Source organism: Ylistrum balloti, unplaced genomic scaffold (assembly GCF_031769215.1).
Source record: "Ylistrum balloti isolate Yb309-2 unplaced genomic scaffold, AGI_CSIRO_Ybal_v1 Utg370126, whole genome shotgun sequence".
Classification (NCBI taxonomy): Eukaryota; Metazoa; Mollusca; class Bivalvia; order Pectinida; family Pectinidae; genus Ylistrum; species Ylistrum balloti.
In genome coordinates, this window is record NW_026782140.1 from 618,994 (window position 1) to 640,121 (window position 21,128).

At 37.5% G+C, this 21,128-nt stretch overlaps 3 protein-coding genes across 3 annotated transcripts in view; 1 reads left to right on the top strand and 2 right to left on the bottom strand.

Annotated features, from left to right (window-relative positions):
* Positions 1–5,862: 5,862 nt before the first annotated feature.
* LOC132550483 (uncharacterized) lies at positions 5,863–6,912 on the top strand. The gene is made up of 2 exons (XM_060214553.1): positions 5,863–5,939; positions 6,351–6,912. Exons 1-2 carry the CDS (start codon positions 5,863–5,865, stop codon positions 6,910–6,912), a joined length of 639 nt encoding a protein of 212 aa, XP_060070536.1.
* A 3,127-nt stretch (positions 6,913–10,039) lies between these two features.
* Positions 10,040–15,143, bottom strand: LOC132550540 (uncharacterized). Its single transcript, XM_060214632.1, has 2 exons — positions 13,500–15,143; positions 10,040–11,274 (listed from the first exon to the last, which is right to left on the bottom strand). Exons 1-2 carry the CDS (start codon positions 14,313–14,315, stop codon positions 10,180–10,182), a joined length of 1,911 nt encoding a protein of 636 aa, XP_060070615.1. The 5' UTR covers positions 14,316–15,143; the 3' UTR covers positions 10,040–10,179.
* Positions 15,144–17,694: 2,551 nt separating this feature from the next.
* The window catches only part of LOC132550512 (tetratricopeptide repeat protein 27-like), a 33,390-nt gene continuing 29,956 nt past the window's right edge, over positions 17,695–21,128 (bottom strand). The window contains exons 23-24 of the mRNA XM_060214582.1: positions 18,234–18,334; positions 17,695–17,856 (exon numbers count right to left, since the gene is read on the bottom strand). Of these exons, the coding sequence (XP_060070565.1) occupies positions 17,737–17,856; positions 18,234–18,334 (221 nt within the window). The 3' untranslated portion in view covers positions 17,695–17,736. The remainder of the gene's footprint in view (positions 17,857–18,233; positions 18,335–21,128) is intronic.

Consider the following 21,128-nt stretch of genomic DNA (forward strand, 5'->3'; position numbering starts at 1 on the left):
TCTCTTCTGTGTAAGGAATGAGGTAAATCTCTCCTGTGTTAGGAATGAGGTAAATCCCTTCTGTGTAAGGACTGAGGTAAATCTCTTCTGTGTTAGGAATGAGGTAAATCTCTTCTGTGTTAGGAATGAGGTAAACCTCTTCTGTGTAAGGAATGAGGTAAATCTCTTCTGTGTAAGGACTGAGGTAAATCTCTTCTGTGTAAGGACTGAGTGGAATCTCTTCTATGTAAGGACTGAGGTTAATCTCTTCTATGTAAGGACTGAGGTTAAAATCTTCTATGTAAGGACTGAGGTTAATCTCTTCTGTGTAAGGACTGAGGTTAATCTCTTCTATGTAAGGACTGAGGTTAAAATCTTCTATGTAAGGGATGAGGTTAATCTCTTCTGTGTAAGGATTGAGGTAAATCTCTTCTGTGTAAGGACTGAGTGGGATCTCTTCTATGTAAGGACTGAGGTAAATCTCTTCTGTGTAAGGACTGAGGTTAACGTCTTCTAGGTAAGGGATGAGGTAAATCTCTTCTGTGTAAGGACTGAGTGGGATCTCTTCTATATAAGGACTGAGGTAAATCTCTTCTGTGTAAGGGATGAGGTTAATCTCTTCTGTGTAAGGAATGAGGTTAATCTCTTCTATGTAAGGACTGAGGTTAAAATCTTCTATGTAAGGGATGAGGTTAATCTCTTCTATGTAAGGACTGAGGTAAACATCTTCTGTGTAAGGACTGAGGTTACAATCTTCTATGTAAGGGATGAGGTTAATCTCTTCTGTGTAAGGATTGAGGTAAATCTCTTCTGTGTAAGGACTGAGTGGAATCTCTTCTATATAAGGACTGAGGTAAATCTCTTCTGTGTAAGGATTGAGGTTAATCTCTTCTATGTAAGGACTGAGGTTAAAATCTTCTATGTAAGGGATGAGGTTAATCTCTTCTATGTAAGGACTGAGGTTAACATCTTCTGTGTAAGGACTGAGGTTAAAATCTTCTATGTAAGGGATGAGGTTAATCTCTTCTGTGTAAGGATTGAGGTAAATCTCTTCTGTGTAAGGTCTGAGGTTAACGTCTTCTAGGTAAGGGATGAGGTAAATCTCTTCTGTGTAAGGACTGAGTGGGATCTCTTCTATATAAGGACTGAGGTAAATCTCTTCTGTGTAAGGGATGAGGTTAATCTCTTCTGTGTAAGGACTGAGGTAAATCTCTTCTGTGTAAGGGATGAGGTTAATCTCTTCTGTGTAAGGAATGAGGTTAATCTCTTCTATGTAAGGACTGAGGTTAATCTCTTCTGTGTAAGGATTGAGGTAAATCTCTTCTGTGTAAGGACTGAGTGGGATCTCTTCTATATAAGGACTGAGGTAAATCTCTTCTGTGTAAGGATTGAGGTTAATCTCTTCTATGTAAGGACTGAGGTTAAAATCTTCTATGTAAGGGATGAGGTTAATCTCTTCTATGTAAGGACTGAGGTTAACATCTTCTGTGTAAGGACTGAGGTTAAAATCTTCTATGTAAGGGATGAGGTTAATCTCTTCTGTGTAAGGATTGAGGTAAATCTCTTCTGTGTAAGGACTGAGGTTAATCTCTTCTGTGTAAGGAATGAGGTTAATCTCTTCTGTGTAAGGACTGAGGTTAACATCTTCTGTGTAAGGACTGAGGTTAAAATCTTCTATGTAAGGGATGAGGTTGATCTCTTCTGTGTAAGGGATAAGTGAGATCTCTTCTGTATCAGGGATGAGGTTAATCTCTTCTGTGTAAGGACTGAGGTAAATCTCTTCTGTGTAAGGATTGAGGTTAATCTCTTCGGTGTAAGGAATGAGGTTAATCTCTTCTGTGTAAGGACTGAGGTTAACATCTTCTGTGTAAGGACTGAGGTTAAAATCTTCTATGTAAGGGATGAGGTTGATCTCTTCTGTGTAAGGGATAAGTGAGATCTCTTCTGTATCAGGGATGAGGTTAATCTCTTCTATGTAAGAAATTGGGTTAATCTCTTCTGTGTAAGAAATTAGGTTAATCTCTTCTATGTAAGGACTGAGGTTAACGTCTTCTATGTAAGGGATGAGGTTAATCTCTTCTGTGTAAGGACTGAGGTTAAAATCTTCTGTGTAAGGACTGAGGTTAAAATCTTCTGTGTAAGGACTGAGGTTAAAATCTTCTATGTAAGGGATGAGGTTAAAATCTTCTATGTAAGGGATGAGGTTGATCTCTTCTGTGTAAGGACTGAGGTTAAAATCTTCTGTGTAAGGACTGAGGTTAAAATCTTCTATGTAAGGGATGAGGTTAAAATCTTCTATGTAAGGGATGAGGTTGATCTCTTCTGTGTAAGGGCTGAGTGGGATCTATTCTGTGTACGGTATGAGGTTGACATCTTCTAGGTAAGAGACGAGATTGTTTTTTTTTCTATTTTTTACTAACTTAATAATCAATACAATATGTCCAGCGAATGAAAATTATCGAATTTACGAACGACGTCCTTTTGAAACAGTAGAGGATTTGACAATTAGCCTTAAAACTCACAAAACACCCTGCACTATCACTGACGAATCGGCTGGTTATAGTTATAATGGCAATAACCACGAGGACGGGATTCCGGAATGTACAAAGGATTTACAATGACTTGATATAACGACACGAGTTTTTTCTTCTCAAGTCGTAATTTTCCTTCATTCATTTCCCATTAAGATATATACCCTTCATACCAGGTTCATCTTGCCCTATCCTTGTTGTTATACTGATGCTTGGTGTGGTGCCCGATACATCCTTCCATTCAGCATTACAGATCGCTATCGGCTGCCATTTTCAATGTCGCATCAAAATGACCAATATTAATTACATTACATACCTACAAACATACCTACCTACCTACCTACCTACCTACCTACATACATACAAGTTTGTATAGATTTAATCTAACCACACGTACACTCACGTGCTTACACATCTGAGCATACATTCGCACACTCTTACCCACCTTATATTTACATATTCATTTGATGATTGATGTAAATTAAATTACATGTTGGCTTTATAATTTATGTATACTTTTGTCTAAATACGCTCGTTACACATATGTAAATTACATATCGGATTTATTTCACGTTCCAACAGACTATTTTAGATGCTATATCGTTTTGCTTTCTGTGAAAAAAAAGTAGAATTAAAATGTCGACATAACGGAGAATAAGATATCGACGTGTAAGTCATCCCTTAGTACCTGTCTTACTGGCCACCCCCTGGTACCAGTCTTACTGGCCACCCCCTGGTACCTGTCTTACTGGCCACCCCCTGGTACCAGTCTTACTGGCAACCCCCTGGTACCTGTCTTACTGGCCACCCCCTGCTACCAGTCTTACTGGCCACCCCCTGGTACCTGTCTTACTGGCCACCCCCTGGTACCAGTCTTACTGGCCACCCCCTGGTACCTGTCTTACTGGCCACCCCCTGGTACCTGTCTTACTGGCCACCCCTTGGTACCTGTCTTACTGGTCACCAGAGTCTTACTGGCCACCCCCTGGTACCTGTCTTACTGGCCACCCCTTGGTACCTGTCTTACTGGTCACCAGAGTCTTACTGGCTACCCCCTGGTACCTGTCTTACTGGCCACTCCCTAGTGCCTGTCTTACTGACCACTCCCTAGTACCTTTCTTACTGGCTACCCCCAAGTACCTGTCTTACTGGCCACACCCAAGTACCTGTCTTACTGGCTACCCCCAAGTACCTGTCTTACTGACCACACCCAAGTACTTGTCTTACTGGCCACACCCAAGTACCTGTCTTACTGGCTACCCCCAAGTACCTGTCTTACTGACCACACCCAAGTACCTGTCTTACTGGCCACACCCCAGTACCTGTCTTACTGGCTACCCCCTAGTACCTGTCTTACTGACCACTCCCTAGTACCTGTCTTACTGACAACCCAAATGTACATGTCCTATTGGTCAACCCTAAGTATCTGACTTACTGCCGATCATGGGACACAGCTGTGAGCTCAACAAGATCCGGCAGCTGAATTTATCGCACGTCAATCGTTATTTATGAATGGAGGTATGACGTCACAGCTTTGAACATATGTGCCTGAATTTTAGATTGCACAGACTCCAGCTGTTGTTCTGACGTAAATAATAACCTGATAACAGACAGGAACCAGATGACGTCTATACGTAGCGTGTTTATTTTTGTAATTACAAACGTATCGACATTTTTGCAAATAACTACAAAGAAATTGTTAGGCCACGTTTTTAATCTTTTTATCTGACGTCATTCATTTCAGTATTGATTGTTTACCACACCCGACGTCGCTTATCAGTACAGTGGCTATCTGTAACACGTAATTAACACATAGGTAATATTTCTCTGTGAGATATATACACTCCAACATTTCTTTTTTTTATCATCATTGTCTTGCATCACTTTTTTAATTTGCTTCCCGAAAACCAGAGAACACAGGTAGTAAAAATGTTATTGTATTACTGTACTGTATAATCACGGAAATAAGTCATTTGACATAAACTTAATATAGAAACTAAAGTGTATATCATAATTTCCGTGTAAAATACATTCTTTTGTGCTGCAATCATTTAGTAAACCACAAAAAATTGAAAATGAAAAATAAACAGTATTTTGACTCATTTCCTACCTTTGAAATGATCAGATGTTAACTACCAAGACATTTTAGTAAAATATCTACCTGGTAGAATGTGTCTATTTATTTAATTTGGTAATGATACCAATGAAGCCCAGATAACGATTTCACCTCGAAAACATAAACCATATCAAATAGGATTGGAAAGGTTCGCTTTTCACGTCCGTCATTCGATTCCTGGAACCGGGTTTTCTCCAGGTAGTCCGGTTCCCTCTCACAATAAGACCTCTCGTCTGCTTACATTCGGGTCACAATAGTGATTAGTATAAGTTGAAATAACTTGTCACGTAATTGTAGTAAAATAAAGTTTATATTTATAAAAGTTTTATATTTTAATGTTTAAATATGAAGAATACAATTATGTTATAACGATAATAAAAAAAAATCCTGTTCATTCAACATTGAACTGATAATATCACAACCTATCAATTAAAATTCCGTATGTGACATAAAGTATTCACGTATATTACACTGCAATATATTTCTAATCATGTACAGCTATATAGAGACTTAGTTCCGTGAATTTAATTTTGCGCTGCAGTGTCATTTTGTAAAGTAAACTTTTCTGTTCCTGAACGTGATACTTTGGACTGGACCTTCGAGGTAAGCACGTGCGCGTCGTAATATTGCTTTTATCAGAGTAAATGGCAGAACGATATTGGTTCAGAATTGCAATTTAATTGTTCTATTTCTACTTCCTCTTTTGGAACATTGTAAATACACGAGGACACTCGTTAAAGTTCTTTCCAAATTACAATTTTTATTGTTTTTACACTGCGCCCTTACATCGATAAGTAAATGAAACATTACCATTCTTGGCTGTTCCACTGATGAAACAAAATTTTGTTTAAGATTTGCTTTTGAATTTTCAACAATCTAGATTTAAGCATAAAATTCAAATATGACAGTTTTTACTTTCGATTTATAGTTCTGGAGATCGGTATATGTTTTGCAGATAAATTATCCCGACTCACGTGGGTCGAAGGACATAATCTAACAACCTAAAAAAGGAATATAGCTAGAAACTGTATGCATTAAATGAATTTTGAAGTATTTTTGTTATGACAAAATTAACAGATTTAGACGTAGATCAAATGGACACTTGAGTTTGATATACCACGATATAAATGTTCATGGAAAAGGACATTATAAAGTTGGTTAACTTGTGTACATTTTTAAAAAATTATCTTCAAATACAATATTTTAAAACTATGTTAGTGTGGGTTACAATTCAAAATGCGTCTGTTTTCCTCCATTTCATTCTATACTCGAAAAAGCGAATTACTCGGAATGAGGGGAGAACTTCGTTGCTTGTTTGTTTGGAGAGTGTGTCATATGTAACTTAAGTTCGTTAACGTCATCTCTATAGTCAGCATTAATTAGGATTTATAAAATGCATTGTACTAGTTGCCTTCTGTGATATTGTTGATCTGTATTATGTCTCTGAAGTTTTGAAATAAATCTTTGTTATTTAATCTCCTCAGTTTGTTGTGACTGGTTATTTTATATAAATCGTTAAGATGGAAAACATCATTGATATTATACACGATAAAATAAAGGAGTATTAAAAAATCTTAATAACCCAGATTCATGAAAGGTTCACATTACTAAAACAACTTTAACACCAATAAAACAAAAAATGATAATCCCCCCGCCCCCACCTCACACACACACACACACGCCAGTTTCAACTTGGAGTTCACTGTGATCATCACACCCACCAGTCTCAACTCGGAGTTCACTGTAATCATCACACCCACCAGTCTCAACTCAGAGTTCACTGTAATCATCACACCCACCAGTCTCAACTCGGAGTTCACTGTAATCATCACACCCATCAGTCTCAACTCTGAGTTCACTGTAATCATCACACCCACCAGTCTCAACTCAGAGTTCACTGTAATCATCACACCCACCAGTCTCAACTCAGAGTTCACTGTAATCATCACACCCACCAGTCTCAACTCAGAGTTCACTGTAATCATCACACCCACCAGTCTCAACTTGGAGTTCACTGTAATCATCACACCCACCAGTCTCAACTCAGAGTTCACTGTAATCATCACACCCACCAGTCTCAACTCGGAGTTCACTGTAATCATCACACCCATCAGTCTCAACTCTGAGTTCACTGTAATCATCACACCCACCAGTCTCAACTCAGAGTTCACTGTAATCATCACACCCACCAGTCTCAACTCAGAGTTCACTGTAATCATCACACCCACCAGTCTCAACTTGGAGTTTACAGTAATTCTGAGAAAGAAAACCGACCATCTGAAATAGTGACAAAACATTATATTGATATCGACTTTGTGTAAGTACCAGATAAAGTAATAATGTAAAGGTTATTTGGAAATTAATATCTTCTCGTTTGAACTACGACCTGAATATTAATGAATGTGAAAATGAAGAAGACGACTATTTGATAAATTTGGACCAGGTGTTGTGACATGCAATCCACGTGTTTCTTCTAACATGTTTTCCACGTGTTCCATCTAACATGCCATGCACGTGTTCCATCTAACATGTCATGCACGTGTTCCATCTAACATGTCATGCACGTGTTCCATCTAACATGTCATGCACGTGTTTCACCTAACATGTTCTCCACGTTTGTCTATTATCTAATGAGCTATAATACATACATGTTAACACACACAATTTGTATAACAAGTCCTTGTATGAAGTTCGATTGTGGCAATACAATGTTCATCTGATACACATCTAGTGACAACAACAAAAACCAAGCTTGAATTCTGTAGAAAAAAAAACAGGAGTGATAAAGTATTTTCGATATAAACAAAAATATCATGAAAAGATCTACGCGGCGAGTGCACCGATTTTGACTTTCCGAAACGCACCTAGATTTCCATACCTTTGGTCTATCATCACCGACGACCTCCGGAAGGTCAAGAAATCTGTACGATAGTTTAAATTAATTGGTCACCCAGAGCTATGTATTAAACCTTAATCCCTTTAATAGAATTCTTAGATGCCCTTTCTAATGTAAAAAAACCGCATTGACACTAGCCCTCCACCTGTTTCGTATGGTGACTAATTAGTGCCATTTTCACTTTTTCGCAGTTCAAAACGAAAAAAAAAAAGAAATTTAAGCATTTCATTTTCGCTTTTTCGCGTATTTCTTACAGCAGGAAAAAGCGAAAAAGGAAAGAGTGCGGGCGAAAAATGCGAAAAATGCGAAAAAGCTTTTTCGCTTTAAATTTCAGCGCTTTTTCGCTTTTTCGCGTGGCGCTTTTTGGTCTTCCGGAAAACATGCGCAGTATCTTATATCATTTGCCATTTGCAAAAGTTGAAGATAATGCCTTCCGTTTGCTCTTCCATATCTGGAGGTGAAAATTTAGGAAGTTTCCTTTAGTAAATGTAAACGTGAGTTGATGATACATTTATCGATTGATAAAAATCAGTTATTCACTTGTTTATTGATGATAAGTGTTGATGAATTACCATATTCCTTATCTGAAGCAGGAAATGAGCTGATACTGGAACAGTTTTCTATTACACCGACTTCGAGCACACTGAGCGCTTTGATTTGGTTAAACTTTACCAAAATAGGCTTCTATGTAAAGAATAATCTCCCGCTCACTAAAAGATAAGAAAACAAACATCAGAAAACAAGACTGAGCAAGAAACACGCGAGTTGATAAGTTACATACCATGAAAAATAGCGTCCTCCATCTGCGACGAAAACGAACGCGAAAAAGCGAAAAAGCGCCACGCAAAAAAGCGAAAAAGCGCCAAAATGTAACGCGAAAAAGCGCAGTTTAAGCTGTCCCTTTTTCGCTTTTCGTGCTTTCAGAAATACACGAAAAAGCGAAAATGAAATGCTTAAATTTCGCTTTTTTTTTGCGTTTTGAACTACGAAAAAGCGAAAATGGCACTAATCAGCCACCATAGGATGGCGAGCTTGAGGCCTACGTGACCCAATCGCCAGGCCGCAGGTCGGTGGTTTTTCTCTGGGAACTCCGGCTTTCCCCTCACCACCCAACCTTGGCACTTTTGGAGCATAGTAGCAGAGACTGGTTCTGATAGATCACCTTCATCCGACGAATGACCAATGTGGAGCGTACTACCACTGACATAGTGTACGAGATTCTAGGAAAGCGACCAACTTTTTTCGGCTGTTCGATGATCTTACGTACACTCAGGACGAAAATGGTGTGGTGGGATCAGATTACAGATCAAAGCATACACAAGATGGTAACAATGGACTGTAATTCGGCCACGCTTTGTTTAAACTTGGTCATAGATGTGTGAAGGTCTATGGTCCCTCTCGTCAAAAGTATTGATGATGTTCATTGGTGCAAACAGCAGTAAAAAGTCTCGTTTTTACTTACATTTATACAGTTTGACATACAACCAGATGTCTAAGTTACGTTTTTGAAATACAGCAATGTTAAAAACACACAGGGAAATGAAGCCCCGTATTACACATACACATTATACATCCTAGAGCAGTGTTCACATTTAAATACCCCATCTTTACTCATCTAGATGACACGGAAGCTCGTGTAATGACAGCCAACGGGTGATATTAGTTTGAAATTAACTGTGACGTGACATACAATACGGTGCCTTGCCGGTCAATCGGGAGAATATCTGAATGTCTAAGCTAATGTTAAATTATGTTGTCAGATCCGGTAAATAGGTACAAAGAAGGGAGCTCGGACTTGATCCGGTAAATAGGTACAAAGAAGGGAGCTCGGACTTGATCCGGTAAATCGGTACAAAGAAGGGAGCTCGGACTTGATCCGGTAAATCGGTACAAAGAAGGGAGCTCGGACCGGAGCTCGGACTTGATCCGGTAAATCGGTACAAAGAAGGGAGCTCGGACTTGATCCGGTAAATCGGTACAAAGAAGGGAGCTCGGACTTGATCCGGTAAATCGGTACAAAGAAGGGAGCTCGGACCGGAGCTCGGACTTGATCCGGTAAATCGGTACAAAGAAGGGAGCTCGGACTTGATCCGGTAAATCGGTACAAAGAAGGGAGCTCGGACCGGAGCTCGGACTTGATCCGGTAAATCGGTACAAAGAAGGGAGCTCGGACTTGATCCGGTAAATCGGTACAAAGAAGGGAGCTCGGACTTGATCCGGTAAATCGGTACAAAGAAGGGAGCTCGGACTTGATCCGGTAAATAGGTACAAAGAAGGGAGCTCGGACTTGATCCGGTAAATAGGTACAAAGAAGGGAGCTCGGACTTGGGCGCATTTCGTGATATCATGAATGTGACACACTCACTCTTAATGACCACATTTGACACGATCTTATACTTAATGAGCACATCTGACACGATCTTATAAAACACTTTTAGCATACAAATTGTACTAACCATTACTGTACTCTATCAATGTTCTCAGCTTGGAATATGAACATATAAAACAGCCCCGGTATAAGATGTATAAACTTTAAAAGTGACGCTAACACTACAAAAAATATTTACAATTTGTGCGCTATTGCAGATTATCATACAACTGAAAAACATTCAGAAATAGACTCTCTTTTACATCTTTTGGTATATCTTGTATCATGTTTACTGAATGTGACTGTTTGGTATTTCACAGATATATGGTTTAGGAGGAAAGTCGTGACTCCACCTGACTGTTTCCTGAGGGGGAACTATGTCATACGTACGACATAGAGAACTGAGTTTTTGCTCTATACCACGTATGAACAGTCGCAGGTTTGTACATTGGCCGACATTCAGGGCCATTAGCTGTGGACAATATTCCAGATCAAGTCTATGTATATCGACACATCCAAACAAATTCAAAAACTTCATTAAAGGAGAATGAACAGACACTTTGCTGATCTCGCGACACTTTTCGAGATTTAGATACGCTATGTTGAGACATCCATTTAAAGCCATTTGAAGGACGTAATCTGTCATTTGACACCTATATAGAACAATGGTTCTCACCAATGGGCTACATACTGATAGAAGATTCACTTTACAATCAAATAAACGAAGAAACCCGATAGCGTTCAGCGCGTGGATGACACAGGATTCAAGGTTGAGCCGATCATCACTGCATAGATTCATCTCTATAAAGTCAACACTGACACACTGGATTGTGAGAGTTTTCAGGGCAGGCATTCCTGTCAGTGCTATTTTACACAAGTGGTTGGCAGTGATGTACATGTGATTCAGCGTTATGATGTCGTTCTCAGATTCCGTATGTAGTAATCTAAGCGTTGGACTTCTGATGTGCAAAGTTTCACAAGAGAAGTCCCCAAGAAGACATAATTCTTGTAAATTTGGAATCATCATCTCGTCAAAAGTCAAGCTGTCTTGTGAAATGCAACCAAGCCGGAGAGAGAGCAGTGACGTATTATTCCTGAGGGTTTCGTGAAATGACCTCATGTCAATATTCTCACACTTGGATAACTCCATGAAGGTCAGTCGTCTGCTTGTCACACGGAGAGTGCGCATTACGTTACACCCGTCGATTGTAACACGTCTCAGCGAGTCCGAATCCAATTCAACATGTTCCATAGTATCCATGCCATGGTCTATTGTTAACAGTTTTAAGGTAGGAGATCTTACACATACAAACAGAACATTCCATAGATTGAACAGGTAACATTTCTGTAGAGAACTGGAAACCAATCGTACTCCGTGAAGATGCTACAAATAAAGAAATCAATGGCCTTTAATACATGTGTGTAAACAGTGATAAAACATATTTACATACATCATAGTATTAAGAGCTATTACTATTACTACACGCGCTGGCAGACTTAAGTCCGCGAGGTTTGTCGTAAACTGCATTTCATTTGAATAGTGTCAATGGTTCTCAGAAAATGTAAAATGTAAGTTGTGTTTTAACACCCATTGGTTTACATTTTTAGAAACCCCGGTGTCCACACGAAATATCGAAGATAAATAATCATTGATCTGAAATTCTACACCCGAAAAAACAGAAATTCTATTTAGGTGTGTTGTATATGCACAAGTCGTCATACCCAACATTGGATTGTAAAGATGTTTTTTTAGAAATGAGAGGAAAGCGAGATTCAAAAGTGAAATATGAACGTTTTGTTCAGACTGGTAAATCTTTGTCGAGTCTTCTGGATTAACCAGACAGAATTCAACCTCGATTATAGGATCAAAAGATACTCGATATATGCTGCGGTCAGTGCACTTTAAGAAAAGTACTAAATGATCATATTTAGAACAAATTGAAGTCCGTTTTTTTACATAACTTTCGATTTGTATATACATTTTGGAAAGCCCGATGTGGCGATTGGATACGGTGATAAAGCTTGACCAAAATCCACAAAAGAAGTGTTTAACTTGAATTAGTTAACATTTTCTATATATAAAGCACAACTGACCTTGGCCTTGACTGCGAACCCCTGAAACTCAACAATGTCCAAAGTATACTCATAATTGATCGTTGCGCTAAGTTTAATCAATTTCTACGAAATTGTAAAGTCGCTATTTTAGTAAAATGAATCAATTGATGATTCTATATGTATAACAATGGTAGTCTTTGCCTTGACCTTGACCCCTAAAATGCAACGATATCCAAAATAAACTCCTGATTTACTATTGTATAAAGTTTGACCAAAATCTGTCAAAAAATGAAGTTGTTGGGCGATGGACATTGAATTGTCAGGACGGACGGGACTAACATGGACATTGAATTGTCAGGACGGACGGGACTAACATGGACATCGGTTCATGCCCCCACCCCCTATCCCCCACCCCACCCATTTTTTGATGCAACTTCCTATCTAGTTTCTAACCTTTGTCGTGATGTATTTAAATTTTCCTCACTCAACTTTTAGGTTTTCATATCAAGGTCCTTAGCATCACTGACGAGTCCTTTGAAATCACCTGTGGGTATTCTATACATGATTTGGGGAAACAGGGATGCTTCCATACACTAAATTAACAATAGTTTAGTGGAAAGCTGCTCCTAATGGTTGCGTTAAGGTAAAAATCAAATTTCGTAAAAAAAATCTTTCTAGATGTTCGGGATTAATATTTTAATGCACACTTCACACATGGATGCTGCTATCCCTAGCAAACGTATATGTTACATCATATGACCAGATGGTCAAGTAGGTAAAGCAGTGCAACAGCTGGCAATATCTTAACTGATGTATGTTAAACAGTGTATGTTTTTTTACCTCTAACATGTGAATACTAATCCGAGCATAGAAGAAATGCTTTACCCCACAACACAAATAACACCGATAACGAGAAGTAAGGAAATAGGTGTGAAATAAACTAGCTGAAATCATGAGATCAAATCAAACATTCCTGTTATTCAAGTTTGTTTTTCTACCTCATCATTTTTAACATCTACCCGCGCCCTGGAATTCTCATACAAATTTCATATCTGTAATTTGTGACTTAATCCTCAACTTCAAAAGGTTCATTTTTCCTGAAGGTGATAATCTTATAAAAAAACGTTATAAGAAATGAAAGACATATTTATCTTTATTATATTATCAAATGATCATCTCTTATTATCGACTCATTGGTTGTGTATTTTACGTGATTAGAAAACAATTGTCCCTGGTAGAATTGCTGCAAGAGTACGTGGTAATATGGACACAGCTTGTGGTGTAATGTTACACCTACCATATGTTGCGTACTGCATGTCGCCCATGTTCGTCATGGCAAATTTAAATGCACTTTGACAATAAGATAAAATTAAAATCGATATCTGAAAATGACTCTTATATTACTCACTTGCCTGAAATCCTTTATCCGATGAAAACATAACAACAACAACAACAAGAAATACAAACAAGTAAACAAACTTTTCTTTCATTTCGAAAACAACCGTTGTAAATTAAGTATTAAAAATAGATTACAAGTAGAACTAGTCTACCCACCTCACAGTTGCTGATGCTGAGTTTCGTGAGGCGTTTCAGTCTCTTAACCAAATCCCAAAGTTCCTCCATTTCAATTGGTACAAAGTGCAAACACAAGACACGCACGAGCGTGAATCTGACGTCATTTATGACACACTTTGTGATGTCATATCCTCTTTGTATGGCCTGTCCACTCCTGGGGTCGCTCAGGCGGAGACCCGAATTTATCTTTAACTTCAATGTTTGAAGGCAGGTCAAGCTGTCCACTAGATTTTCTATACCATTGGCAGTCAGTCGCCAACACGCATTTAAAGAAATTTCGAGTAAATTTGGGAAGCATTTTCCAATCATTTCCAGTTCATCATCTGTTAGAGCGAATCCACCATTGATCTGTATATTCTCTAGTCGTGTTAGAGAAGACAGAGTCTCAACTACCGACTTAGTCCACAGAATTGGCAGTCTAAGGTATTTCAGGTTTCCTAAACGTGGAATAAAAGAAAACACGCGTTCGTACACTGGCGAGTGGTCAGTCCAGGTTAGCTTTTGTATGTGTTGACCAAAGAGGCGAAAAATGCAACACAACATACTGAAATGCCAGTAGACATAACCTCGAGGGTCAACGTGTATCACACGCCATAATGAACCATTATTCAAGAGAAGAGCTCGCCATTTTCTACAGACAAATGCAAGAACCGGAAGTGTATCTTTAATTGGGTGAAGGTACCAAAATATTCGAGCAAGGAGTTCGTTCGGTAAAGCATTGATATTCTGACTGCAGACAGTACCGGCATCGCGTGAGATCTTGTGAACTCTTTGTGGAATATTTGTATCTATCATATTTCCTTAAGATTCTCATCCTTTTGTCACCAATGTCAACTGTTCTATTCACTGGCAACTGGTTGTTTCTGGTCAGACCATATTTTCTCTCACTAAAAAATTACCACTTTCTCTAAAATAGTACATTTAGTTCTAAACACACATTTATTGCCTAACATTTGTCTAAAGTCTCCATCATGTTGCGGCCATCTTGTCAAAAGCATTGTCACTAACGAAACTTTTACTGTGTTTTTCCACATCAGAAATGACTATAAAGTTGATAGATCGGAGGCGAAGGTGCTGTCACTTTTCCTCAATGTCACACACTGCTCACTGACGCACTTCACGGCTGGGTAATTTATAGTCTACTGTGGCGATCAATGAAATCAATGTTTACATTAAATTAAAGTGTGTAACAGGTTGATAGTACGTCATACAGATATTACTTCTTACTACATATACTCATATCATATATATATATTATTTCCTGACTATGTCACAACTTATACACTATAAGTACTACGCCCACCACCTACACTCCGTAGAGTTTACTACATTACATGGACATATAAAACCGCTACTACAGAAGCAAAAACCTCAGTAATAATATATTTCAATAAATTCATTAGAAGATTCCAACTCTGGAACAGGAAAAGCGCCGATTTATGTTTATCTTAGAAATAACTGGGCTGTCCCTACAAGATTTCCAGCTAGGGACTTTTCTGATGAAGTAAAGAAACTATTAAGAATTGCTTTATCGCTGTTGTGTTATAGATACATGGAATCATTTGATATCGTGTGAGCAATAGATCTTAACAAATATATGTGTTAAACACAAATCTTCTACTGTCAGTACAATTATAACTTAATGTCTTTAGTGGGAACTCTTTCATACACTTCTACTGTCAGTACAATTATAACTAAACCAATGTCTTTAATGGGAACTCTTTCATACACTTCTACTGTCAGTACAATTATAACTAAATCAATGTCTTTAGTGGGAACTTTTTCATACACTTCTACTGTCAGTACAATTATAACTAAACCAATGTCTTTAGTGGGAACTCTTTCATACACTTCTACTGTCAGTACAATTATAACTAAACCAATGTCTTTAGTGGGAACTTTTTCATACACTTCTACTGTCAGTACAATTATAACTTAATGTCTTTAGTGGGAACTCTTTCATACACTCCTACTGTTAGTACAATTATAAGTATATCAACGTCTTTAGTGGGAACTTTTTCATATACTTCTACTGTCAGTACAATTATAACTAAATCAATGTCTTTAGTGGGAACTCTTTCATACACTTCTACTGTCAGTACAATTATAACTAAACCAATGTCTTTAGTGGGAACTCTTTTATACACTTCTACTGTCAGTACAATTATAACTAAATCAATGTCTTTAGTGGGAACTCTTTCATACACTTCTACTGTCAGTACAATTATAACTAAATCAATGTCTTTAGTGGGAGCTCTTTCATACATTTCTACTGTCAGTACAACTATAACTTAATGTCTTTTGTGGGAACTCTTTTATACACTTCTACTGTCAGTACAATTATAACTTAATGTCTTTAGTGGGAACTCTTTCATACACTTCTACTGTCAGTACAATTATAACTAAACCAATGTCTTTAGTGGGAACTCTTTTATACACTTCTACTGTCAGTACAATTATAACTTAATGTCTTTAGTGGGAACTCTTTCATACACTTCTACTGTCAGTACAATTATAACTTAATGTCTTTAGTGGGAACTCTTTCATACACTTCTACTGTCAGTACAATTATAACTAAATCAATGTCTTTAGTGGGAACTCTTTCATACATTTCTACTGTCAGTACAACTATAACTTAATGTCTTTTGTGGGAACTCTTTTATACACTTCTACTGTCAGTACAATTATAACTTAATGTCTTTAGTGGGAACTCTTTCATACACTTCTACTGTCAGTACAATTATAACTAAACCAATGTCTTTAGTGGGAACTCTTTTATACACTTCTACTGTCAGTACAATTATAACTTAATGTCTTTTGTGGGAACTCTTTTATACATTACTACTCTCAATAAAATTAAAACTAAAAAAACCTAAAGACTGTATGTGTAATCATTGAATTATGTCCTAGATAATAACCACGTGTCTATCCGTGATAATAACTACGTGTCTATCAGTGATAATAACCACGTGTCTATCACTGATAATAACCACGTGTCTATCACTGATAATAACCACGTGTCTATCAGTGATAATAACCACGTGTCTATCAGTGATAATAACCACGTGTCTAACCGTGATAATAACCACGTGTTTATCCCTGATAATAACCACGTGTCTATCAGTGATAATAACCACGTGTCTATCCGTGATAATAACCACGTGTCTATCAGTGATAATAACCACGTGTCTAACCGTGATAATAACCACGTGTTTATCCGTGATAATAACCACGTGTCTATCAGTGATAATAACCTCGTGTCTATCACTGATAATAACCACGTGTCTATCACTGATAATAACCACGTGTCTATCACTGATAATAACCACGTGTCCATCAGTGATAATAACCACGTGTCTATCAGTGATAATAACCACGTGTCTATCCGTGATAATAACGTGTCTATCACTGATAATAACCACGTGTCTATCCGTGATAATAACCACGTGTCTATCACTGATAATAACCACGTGTCCATCAGTGATAATAACCACGTGTCTATCACTGATAATAACCTCGTGTCTATCCGTGATAATAACCACGTGTCCATCAGTGATAATAACCACGTGTCTATCAGTGATAATAACCACGTGTCTATCAGTGATAATAACCACGTGTCTATCCGTGATAATAACCATGTGCTTTACAGTGATAATAACCACGTGTCTATCACTGATAATAACCACGTGTCTAACCATGATAATAACCACGTGTCCATCAGTGATAATAACCACGTGTCCATCATTGATAATAACCACGTGTCTAGGGCAATATGTACAATTTTTCCAAAAAAAACAATGTGAATGATTTTTTTATAGAAACTTTCAGACAGGTGAGCAATCTGTTCAATGTACTTCTGACAAGAATTACTTTTTTTGAACAATTTCATGTTCTTTCTTCAAATATGCCTGCAAATAATGAAGAGAAAGTATAGGGTTCCACAAGGAATATGATCATAGAACAGGGGAAATGATATTTGAAGAACCAATAAGGATATGGTGAAAATGAAATAAGCAATGCTAAAATGAAAATAAACTTCACTAAAGTGCTGGGCCTGATAATATTGTAAATAAGTCTATAAATGTAAGGCTGTTCTGTTGCCATGGTTACTTGAACATTTTAACAAAGTTATAACATATAGATTTGTAGATATACAAAAAACACGACTCAAAAATTTGCTTCTATAGTTGGTATTCAAGGTTCTTTATTAGCCAGATCAACTTCCTTTCAGTTCTGTAATTTTGGAAATTATTTCTTGTAGTTTAACTTCCAATTTGGTGCAGTGTTCCACTATTGCATCATCTAGTACTTCAGATATCTCGTCTGTATGTTGTTTCTGATAAAATAAAAACCCACAAGATCTAAAGTATTACAAAGCTCTTGCATATATTAGTTATTATCAATATAAAGTTTAAATATATTTTCTAATGAATTAATCAAGAAAAGATATAGAGGAAATTTCTGAAGTTAATGCCTAACCTGAAGTCCACTGCCTGTATCATCTCAGGAACCAAACACATAGAGACTATGAGGTAATTTTTCCTTTTGTCATCAAGGATGATAATAAAAACATTGAAATTCATTGATCTATTTCATGTATAAAATGATCTTCTTGTAAAACTGATTCCTTTAGCTTCCTTCCTTGATAATGTGACATGTTTGTTTATTGGTTTAGGTTAATCCGATCTTGCCTGAAGCATGCCTTATCGTTACCTTGATTTTTGTCAGGACTCCTTTGACCATGAGTTTTGCTGAGGACAACATTTGAACAGCTTTAGTGGAGTTCTGTGCTTTGCTGCTACATTCTTCATATCCTATATAGATATTGATAATGAGTGATGGGCGAGTATCAGACAGCTTAATCATTTTATTTCTGATCACAAGAATCAGAAAACTTCTAACTTGTCATCAAAGTAATAAAGTACACAGGACCATCCAACAACACTTGTATCAGTGACCAGAAATAATGCTGTCTGATTTCAAGATAACAATATTCTGTCCACTGTGTCAATATATTTGCCAGCTCATCATTCTCTGTAAAGTTGTGTTGACGTCTTTGTAAGCTGACCATGCTCTGTAATGTTGTGTCGATGTCTTTGTAAGCTGGCCATGCTCTGTAATGTTGTGTCAATGTCTTTGTAAGCTGACCATGCTCTGTAATGTTGTGTCAATGTCTTTGTAAGCTGGCCATGCTCTGTAAAGTTGTGTCAATGTCTTTGTATACAGGTCATGCTCTGTAAAGTTGTGTCAATGTCTTTGTAAGCTGGTCATGCTCTGTAACGTTGTGTCAATGTCTTTGTAAGCTGGCCACGCTTGGTAAAGACCTGTATTGGAGACTTAGTGAAAGTATTACATGCAGACCTGTATTGGAGACTTAGTGAAAGTGTTATATGAAGGCCTGTATTAGAGACTTAGTGAAAGTGTTATATGAAGGCCTGTATTAGAGACTTAGTGAAAGTGTTATATGAAGGCCTGTATTAGAGACTTAGTGAAACTGTTATATGAAGGCCTGTATTAGAGACTTAGTGAAAGTGTTATATGAAGGCCTGTATTAGAGACTTAGTGAAAGTGTTATATGAAGACCTGTATTGGAGACTTAGTGAAAGTGTTATATGAAGGCCTGTATTGGAGACTTAGTGAAAGTGTTATATGAAGGCCTGTATTGGAGACTTAGTGAAAGTGTTATATGAAGACCTGTATTGGAGACTTAAAGAAAGTGTTACATGAAGGCCTGTATTGGAGACTTAAAGAAAGTGTTACATGAAGGCCTGTATTGGAGACTTAGTGAAAGTGTTATATGAAGGCCTGTATTGGAGACTTAGTGAAAGTGTTATATGAAGGCCTGTATTGGAGACTTAGTGAAAGTGTTACATGAAGGCCTGTATTGGAGACTTAGTGAAAGTGTTATATGAAGACCTGTATTGGAGACTTAAAGAAAGTGTTATATGAAGACCTGTATTAGAGACTTAGTGAAAGTGTTATATGAAGACCTGTATTGGAGACTTAGTGAAAGTGTTATATGAAGGCCTGTATTGGAGACTTAGTGAAAGTGTTATATGAAGGCCTGTATTGGAGACTTAGTGAAAGTGTTATATGAAGACCTGTATTGGAGACTTAAAGAAAGTGTTACATGAAGGCCTGTATTGGAGACTTAAAGAAAGTGTTACATGAAGGCCTGTATTGGAGACTTAGTGAAAGTGTTATATGAAGACCTGTATTGGAGACTTAGTGAAAGTGTTATATGAAGGCCTGTATTGGAGACTTAGTGAAAATGTTATATGAAGACCTGTATTAGAGACTTAGTGAAAGTGTTATATGAAGACCTGTATTGGAGACTTAGTGAAAGTGTTATATGAAGGCCTGTATTGGAGACTTAGTGAAAGTGTTATATGAAGGCCTGTATTGGAGACTTAGTGAAAGTGTTATATGAAGACCTGTATTGGAGACTTAGTGAAAGTGTTATATGAAGACCTGTATTAGAGACTTAAAGAAAGTGTTACATGAAGACCTGTATTGGAGACTTAGTGAAAGTGTTACATGCAGACCTGTATTGGAGATTTAATAAAGGTGTTACATGAAGGCCTGTATTGGAGACTTAGTGAAAGTGTTATATGAAGACCTGTATTAGAGACTTAAAGAAAGTGTTACATGAAGGCCTGTATTGGAGACTTAGTGAAAGTGTTATATGAAGGCCTGTATTGGAGACTTAGTGAAAGTGTTATATGAAGGCCTGTATTGGAGACTTAGTGAAAGTGTTATATGAAGGCCTGTATTGGAGACTTAGTGAAAGTGTTACATGAAGGCCTGTATTGGAGACTTAGTGAAAGTGTTATATGAAGACCTGTATTGGAGACTTAGTGAAAGTGTTATATGAAGACCTGTATTAGAGACTTAAAGAAAGTGTTACATGAAGACCTGTATTGGAGACTTAGTGAAAGTGTTACATGAAGGCCTGTATTGGAGACTTAGTGAAAGTGTTATATGAAGACCTGTATTAGAGACTTAAAGAAAGTGTTACATGAAGGCCTGTATTGGAGACTTAGTGAAAGTGTTATATGAAGACCTGTATTAGAGACTTAAAGAAAGTGTTACATGAAGGCCTGTATTGGAGACTTAGTGAAAGTGTTATATGAAGGCCTGTATTGGAGACTTAGTGAAAGTGTTACATGAAGGCCTGTATTGGAGACTTAGTGAAAGTGTTATATGAAGACCTGTATTAGAGACTTAAAGAAAGTGTTACATGAAGGCCTGTATTGGAGACTTAGTGAAAGTGTTATATGAAGGCCTGTATTGGAGACTTAGTGAAAGTGTTACATGAAGACCTGTATTAGAGACTTAAAGAAAGTGTTACATGAAGGCCTGTATTGGAGACTTAGTGAAAGTGTTATATGAAGACCTGTATTGGAGACTTAAAGAAAGTGTTATATGAAGGCCTGTATTGGAGACTTAGTGAAAGTGTTACATGAAGACCTGTATTAGAGACTTAAAGAAAGTGTTACATGAAGGCCTGTATTGGAGACTTAATGAAAGTGTTATATGAAGACCTGTATTAGAGACTTAAAGAAAGTGTTACATGAAGGCCTGTATTGGAGACTTAAAGAAAGTGTT

Excerpts from the sequence above, each read along its gene's own strand:
- LOC132550483 (XM_060214553.1), top strand. The coding sequence starts at position 5,863 with ATGCGTCTGTTTTCCTCCATTTCATTCTATACTCGAAAAAGCGAATTA. Across the intron at positions 5,940-6,350 it reads AGGGGAGAACTTCGTTGCTT|TCTCAACTCGGAGTTCACTG; the intron begins GTTTGTTTGGAG and ends CACACCCACCAG.
- LOC132550540 (XM_060214632.1), bottom strand. The coding sequence starts at position 14,315 with ATGATAGATACAAATATTCCACAAAGAGTTCACAAGATCTCACGCGAT. Across the intron at positions 11,275-13,499 it reads TCAGCATCAGCAACTGTGAG|CATCTTCACGGAGTACGATT; the intron begins GTGGGTAGACTA and ends CTTTATTTGTAG.